Below are 7,831 nucleotides of genomic sequence, written 5' to 3' on the forward strand. Positions count from 1 at the left end.
GTAATTAGATGCAAAAGTAATATATTAGTGTTATAAATGTACATACATTTAAAAAAAAAAATGAAAATACAAAAAACTTTGCAGGTTTTACGATATTGATGACCGTTAAAACGCGTCATCACAGTCTGTGAAATGGTATTTGATTGGTTGGCGGGTCTGGTGCTCTTGCTCTGATTGGTCAGACTGACTCGTTCCCGCGCTGACGTCCTGTCACGCAGCGCGCGCTTTTAAATTCGTTATGAGAATCGCGTCAAACTGACATATCGCATTCAGAAATATAATAATAATAATAATAATACTATAATCACATCAGTCACTTTCGCGAAACATGTCGAGCTCAGACGCGATCTGTGAGAGGATCCACGACGGTCACGCGCCGCGGTGGGAGCGCGGAGGCGTTTGCGTCGCGTGCGTCGTGGAGATGATGGACAGGTCGGATGTATCGGTAAGAACCGTGATATTTTGCATAAATGTACAATAAAAAGTCCGTTTGTGGAAGCTCACGATTGACGTTCCCGCAGGCGGTGCGCAAGCGCGCGGCGCTCGTGGCCGTGATGCGCGTGGACGCGGTTCGGGAGCTGCTGTGTAGCGAAGAGGAGCGAAGAATAAACTTCATCTCGTCTCTACTCAGTAAGAAACACACACATATAAATCATTAAATACCTCTAAATGTGATATTCTCTGTTTATTGTACAATATGTATTTACAAAATCTCTAGATTATATTAGATTTTCAATGGATTATTGGAGAAAATAAACTGTGATCAACAAAAGTGTATGATTCTTGTGTGTAATATTGACAGATTTGTATATGAACACCGCGAAACAACATCACTTATTACAGATATATAATATAATAATATAACTGATATGTTTCAGGAACGCTGTTCAGTTCTCTGGATTCATCTCTGCTGGATCAGACTGTACAGGGTGAACAATATTTCCATATTTCTAATACTTTCTGTTATTTCAATAAATCTCTCCATTATTTCCCTTGTTCTGAAAGTCTTATAATGCCATTGTGTGTGTGTTTTTCCTTTGGGGTTGGAGCAAACACAGAAATCTCCCGTTCACCAGCTCAGTTTACTCCAGTGTGACCGGCTGTGGGAAAGAGTTGAGCACAATGTGTGTGTGTGTGTGTGTGTGTGTGTGTTTCAGTTCTGCTGCAGGTGACGCTGGACTTCCCGAATCAAGCGCTTCTGCTCTTCATCCTGGACAAGATGCACTCTTGGGTGTGAACACACACACTAGTCTCTCTCTCTCTCACACACACACACACACACACACACACACACACACACACACACACACACACACACACACACACACACACACACACACACACACACACACACACACACACACACACACACACACACACACACACTAGCTCACCCGTGTGTGACCATCTCTCTCTCTCTCTCTCTCTCTCTCTCTCTCTCTCTCTCTCTCTCTCTCTCTCTCTCTCTCTCTCTCTCTCAATCCCTCTCTCTCTCTCTCTCTCTCTCTCTCTCTCTCTCTCTCTCTCTCTCTCTCTCTCTCTCTCTCACACACACACACACTAGCTCACCCGTGTGTGACCATCTGTCTCTCTCTCTCTCAGTGGACAGATGTGGGCGGTCTGAAAGCGCCCCTGTCCTCCGTCATGTTTCTGGGGAAACTGCTGGATGCTCATCCTGCTCTGAGCCAAACACTGACGTCCAGCCGCTGTGAGACGCTTTATTTTGGCCTGTTTTGTTTCTTAAAAGATTTGTTTAAATTGTAATAATCTAATATGATTTTTTTATTTTGAATGTGTTATTTACAGTATTTCTCAATTGCTAAAACACATTTCTTGAAACCTTCACCCATATTATAAAAACTTTAAACACAAAACCCAGTCTTTAAACTACAGTCACAAAACCCCGGACTCTTCTGGCAAAATCAAACACTTGCCTCAAAACCATTTGATCGGTGCTCAAAATCAAACAATACTTTCAAATCATAAACACAGCCAGTCAATATATACACACTCATCAGCCTTCATTAGACACTACATCAAAAAAATTTAGAACACAGCGTCCAGGGCATGTAGTTACAGAGAAATAAATGTTTATTGCATATAGAAAGTAATTTTGCCATAAATAAAAGTAAATAATTCTCAGTACAGCAAATATATTGCATACTGTAAGTACTGCAAGTAATACAGTATTGCATTTCTGTATTTTCAGCATAAAAATAAAGTAAGGCCAAAGAACAAAGGCAACTCTAAATGAAAGCGTATTACACAAAATAATTGCAAAATCAAAGTCAATGAGAGCTTCTTGCTGTTGGAGAACAAAGGAGTCCTTACACCCTCATTCGGTAGTCTTGCAATTCTACAAAAGGGAAAATGCTCTTATGTGGCGTTCACACCGGACGCGATTCGCGTGAATAATTCGCGCTTATCGCGCGAAGGTGGACGCGTGTACATTTTGAGTTTACTCGCGCGAATCGTGAGTGAAATTTGCGTGTGACAACTACACAACAGACGCGAATTCGCCTCATGGTCGGGGCTTCTGCCCTGTATGAGCCTATGAGCCAGCCCGTCTCTGTCACTTGACGTCTTTTTTGTAAAAAATACTACTATTAATGTGTGACAAAACGTAGTTTAAAGACTTTTTCAGTCGATAATATAGTTGTTTAAAGCTTAAATCTGTGATTAATTTATAAAAAGAGTGCCTATTTGAGCATTTTGCCTCCGCTTGTAAATGCACTACTAGAGCAAGCTCGTGATTGGTTAACGCGGCACGAATTTCCGCCAAAGTTTAGATTTTTCAACTCGAGCGAATCGCGCGTTCAAAACGCTCAAATCACGAGTTCACACTTACATCGAATTAAATGGAGTAAAGATTATGCGTATTTGGCGTGCTGTCCGGGGGAGGACTCCAGGCTCGGAATTTTGCCCGAACCCAGAGTACCCCCCCTGTGATGGAAATAGTCTAGGACTAGATTGCATGTATTTTATGATTGTACTGATGTCTTATTGGAGTTTAATTAAGAAAGTGAGGAGAGGGGGTGGTGGGGGGAAGCTAAGAAACTGTCAACGACAGGAAGGTAAATCGGCTGTCTATATTGACTGATTAGTTTTAATGTGCTCCTCCCGTGTTCAATTAGGTTTAAATATCTGAGGGTGCTCCACTTGTGTTTAGTTAGGTTTAATTATCTGAGCGTGCTTCTCCCGAAATTTGTTTATAAAACATCAATTTGCGTCCTTTGCGCCGCCTCAATCACGCGAATCGCGCTGCAGAATGCCATTTCGTGTCTCTGCAATGACTTAAAGTTTTTCTTGATTGCTTTGATGCAGCCGCCAGCTCAAACTCCACATTTTCAAATTAGTTAGATCACAGGCCTAAACAGTGGCACTCATGGTCAAAATGACACATTTTGTTTGCAAAAGGCTCTAACCGCACTAAAACATTTAAAATATGCAACAAAAGCAAATTTTGCCTTCAAACAACACAACTTGCAAACAAGTATATGAACTCTTTCAGTCAATCATTACGCAATTGACAACAAAATACAGAACTCAGTGCACCATTGCTTGTCATTGTAGCCTTTTCCAAGTCACATTTGTTGTCTTTCTATATAGGCTGTGTCAAATTTGCCTTTTTGCAAAGAACTGGATCCAGAATAAGAAATGCTTTGATGCATTTTTTATTGATTCCATGACATTCATTTTTTTTCAAACCGTGTGTGAAAACTGAAATACTGTAAATATTACAGAGAATACATGTAAACCAAAATACAGTAAAGTCTATTGGAGTATAAGACATAGCCACTATTGAGACTCAGTCTCTTCTGTCGTGATGATGGGGCCACATGGCCTCATCCACATCACATTCAATATCCTCTCTTGCCATGCACCCAAGGAAAAATCTTCTTGCATGCCTTATCCAACCTTGACATTCCTCTGCACCCATTTCTTGGGCAGCAGCAGTCATTGCATTCAGCAAGGGCATTTGCTCATAGGGATGGTGATCATAAACCTTCCACCTCCAAGCACTGAATAACTCCTCTATGGGATTCAAAAATGGGGAATATGTCATCCACCTCGCACACATACTCCTCTTCCTCTGACCCCTCTACCTCTTCCTCTCACTCTCATCTGCCTTAGACCTCCTCCATCCATGCTGGTAAAGAACAACACAGACGTGGCACCTTTTTTTTATAAGGCCTGCAGACTGATTGCTAATTGAAGATTTTTGTAAAGGAGTGTCAAACAGTTGCTTCAGTGATTTCATACTGATCTAGGTAGTTTCTAATAGTTAGGAATACATGGTTTCTGTTTGGTTACCATAGCTAAAACAATGGAGTTTGGACTGCTTGAATGACATCCATGTTAACTGTTTTGCAAAAGGGTGGGGAAAATGTGTCAATCCAATGAGAAAGGGTAAACACATTTGCAAGACATGTCTTCTGCTCTGCTGAGATAGTGATGATGAAAACTGAGTGGATCCTAGTTTCTTTAACCAGGTCAAAGCAATCAAGAAAAACTGTAATGTGTGACAAAACGTAGTTTAAAGACTTTTTCAGTCGATAATATAGTTGTTTAAAGCTTAAATCTGTGATTAATTTATAAAAAGAGTGCCTATTTGTATTTGAGCATTTTGCCTCCGCTTGTAAATGCGTCACTACTAGAGCAAGCTCGTGATTGGTTAACGCAGCGCGAATTTCCGGCAAAGTTCAGATTTTTCAACTCGAGCGAATCGCGCATTCAAACCGCTCAATTTGCGTCCTTCGCGCCGCCTCAATCGTGCGAATCGCGCCGCCGAATGCCATTTCGCGTCTCTGCATTGACTTAACATGTAAATCACTCGCGCGAATCGCGTCCCGTGTGAGCGCACCATAACAATATATATACATACAGAAACATCACATTCAAATGTAAAATGTATTGTAAATCTTTTTCTTTTTTCCCCACTCCCCTTTCTATTGACAAACTGATGTACTATATCAAATGTATACAGTAAACTTTCAGTCGCACAAATTAGAAAAACAATACATTTACCTGTTCTCTTCTCTGAATGTCCTGATTATGGTGGCCACAGAGAATCTGGACAAATCTGAACCTGCTTCCCTCATTGTCATTCCATGAACAAGAACATGGTCTATCACAGTTGCCTGAATTTGATCTGAAATTACTATTCTTGTTCTTGCTCTTCGTTGTCCTTGTACTCTTCCTCCTCGTCCACCACCTCTTACATGAACTCTTCCTCCTCTTCCTCTCATATTGTTTCCATCCATTGATGTATCAACACTCACCGCACCTGGGCCACCTGTGTGCTCTGAACTGGCTTATATTCTACACAACTGATCTGATCACATCTTTAGAAACAAGTGTGAACTATTTTGAGTTGTTGTGTGTAAACGATGACAGCTGTGTTGTAGTTGTGTTTAACTTTTGCCACATGTATGTACCATTTAGCAACACAGTGCAAAATGTGCTTTAGTGAGTAAGAATGTTTAGAGTTTTGCAAAAAGCAAAAGCAAAAGTTATTCATTGCAAAAAGAGTGGATGAGATTTGCAAACAGTGAACTTGTTCTTAACTACCTGAACTTGTTTAAGGTTTTGCCTACAAAGTGACTGATTTGACAAATGGGTTTAGGCCACTGAGCATTGGGTTCAGAGAATGGGGTTTAGTGTTTTAGCAATTGTGAAATACTGTAATATTAATATTATTTAAAAATTGTCTATTTTAATTATTTCTTTTGATTGTTTTTTTTTTAATTAAATTAGTTTTAAAACTATACTTTATTTATTTAGTGGTTGAATTATTAGTATAATTTTGATTTTATTTTATTTTTTAAAGATATTTTTATGATTTTATTAGAAAGTGTTTCAGTTTTCATTGTTTTAATTTTACAATTATTTATTTATTTTAATAGTTAAATTATTTATTTTATTTTGATAGTTTTTTATTTATAAAGTAATCATTTTAATTCTTTAAAAAAGTTATTTAGTTTTTATTTAAAATTAATTATTAAATAAATTAAATAATTTTGATTTGTTTTAACTTACGGAAAGTTATATTTCAGTTTTTTTATTCTAAAATGAATTACTTTGATATGTTTATATTATTTAAAAAGTTTTATTTTGATTGTTTTTATTTTTAGTTTAAGTTTTATTTTGATTTATTTATAATAAAAAAAATTATTACAATTATTTATTTATTTTAATAGTTGAATTATTTATTTTATTTTGATAGTTTTTTATTTATAAAGTAATTATTTTAATATTTTAAAAAAGTTATTTAGTTTTTATATAATTATATTAATATATTAAATAATTTTAACTTTTAATTCTAATTATTTTATATTCGAAAGTTATATTTCAGTTTTTTTGTATTCTAAAATGAATTAAGTTGATATTTTTATATTATTTAAAAAGTTTTATTTTGATTGTTTTTATTTAAAAAATATTTATTTTAAATGAGAAAGTTTTATTTTGATTTATTTATAAAAAAATAATGATTTAATTGTTAGTAAGCACTTTATTCTTTTGATTTTAAAATGATTCATTTATTTCATATTTTAATGATTGATTTATTTAATCTAGTCTCTATATGACTTAATGAACCACAGACATAGATCTCTGGTGTAATCGTGTGTGTGTGTGTGTGTGTGCGTGCGTGTGTGCGCGTGTGTGTGTGTGTGTGTGTTTGTGTGTTTGTGTGTGTGTGTGTGTGTGTGTGTGTGTGTGTGTGTGTGTGTGTGTGTAGCGCGCGTGCTGGAGTGTGTGTGTGCCGCTCTGCTGCTCTCAGATGAGGATGTGAAGGCCGGTGTGTGTTATGTGCTGTTGAGGATCTGGAGCTCCGCGGCCGCCGTCCAGACGCTTCCAGACGCGCTCCGCCAGCGCATGTGTGTGTTACTGCTGCACACACTCTCCAACACACACACCGCAGCGCTCACCGTCAACTGCCTGGGTGAGGGCACTGACACACAGATGTTCATTCAGGGCCGCTCCAGATCTGATATTGTACATTTATCGGTCAGCTTTTCTCTGAACTAATGATGTAAACTGTAAAATGTGTGTGTGTGTCACAGGTGTTGTGAAGCAGATGTGTCAGTACTCTGAGGTGGTGTGTGTGTTGATGAATCTGCAGGACGGCGCTGAAGATCCGCTGCCGTATCAACCACTGCCGCTCATCCTGAAGAAGGTCTGAACACACACACACACACACACACACTGTCAGTAATCAATAACACACTTTAACAGCACGTGCATCAGTCCAGCGAGTCGCATCCTCTTTGATTCAAATGCTAAGGAATAATATCTACTTATTGCTAGTCTTCAAACTTGTGTCCTCGTCATGTCACTAACACTCCGGTGGGCGGAGCCAAAGTTATGCAGATGAAGTGGGCGTTGATCTTCTTCTGCAGAGGCGGTCTTTCACCGATATATGAGTCGTTGTCAATGAAAGCTCAGTAAATATTAGATATATCACATGACTAGGGGGAGTGTTTAAGATTTAGAGTGATACCTGGTGTGTATTGTTGTTGATGTAAGTGTGTGTGTGTGTGTGTGTGTTGTAGCTGTTGCTGAGCGCTCAGGACTCTCTTCAGGTGGTTTCGATCCGCTGTGTGTGTGCCGTACTGATTCACGCTCCTCGCCGCTTCACCGCCGCCTTCATTCAGGCCGATCTGCCCGGTGAGCCGCATCAGAACCGCATCAGAACCGTATCAGAGCCGCATCAGAACCGCATCAGAGCCGCATCAGAACCGCATCGTAACCGAGTGACTTCCTGTGTGTCAGAGTTCCTGCTGGAGGTGATGAGCGGCGGCTGCGCTGACGTGCTGCTGTGGGCCGTCTT

At 39.0% G+C, this 7,831-nt stretch overlaps 1 protein-coding gene across 1 annotated transcript in view; it reads left to right on the forward strand.

Annotated features, from left to right (window-relative positions):
• Window positions 1–328: 328 nt before the first annotated feature.
• The window catches only part of LOC307123387 (meiosis inhibitor protein 1-like), a gene marked incomplete at both ends in the record, with an annotated part of 39,851 nt that continues 32,348 nt past the window's right edge, over window positions 329–7,831 (forward strand). Inside the window, 7 exons of the mRNA XM_079811910.1 lie at window positions 329–445; window positions 522–630; window positions 879–922; window positions 1,603–1,708; window positions 6,740–6,943; window positions 7,065–7,177; window positions 7,554–7,831. The exon at window positions 7,554–7,831 is cut by the window's right edge and continues 62 nt beyond it. Of these exons, the coding sequence (XP_079668036.1) occupies window positions 329–445; window positions 522–630; window positions 879–922; window positions 1,603–1,708; window positions 6,740–6,943; window positions 7,065–7,177; window positions 7,554–7,831 (971 nt within the window). The remainder of the gene's footprint in view (window positions 446–521; window positions 631–878; window positions 923–1,602; window positions 1,709–6,739; window positions 6,944–7,064; window positions 7,178–7,553) is intronic.

The sequence above is a fragment of the Gobio gobio genome (genome assembly GCF_949357685.1).
Source record: "Gobio gobio genome assembly, chromosome: 1".
NCBI lineage: Eukaryota > Metazoa > Chordata > Actinopteri > Cypriniformes > Gobionidae > Gobio > Gobio gobio.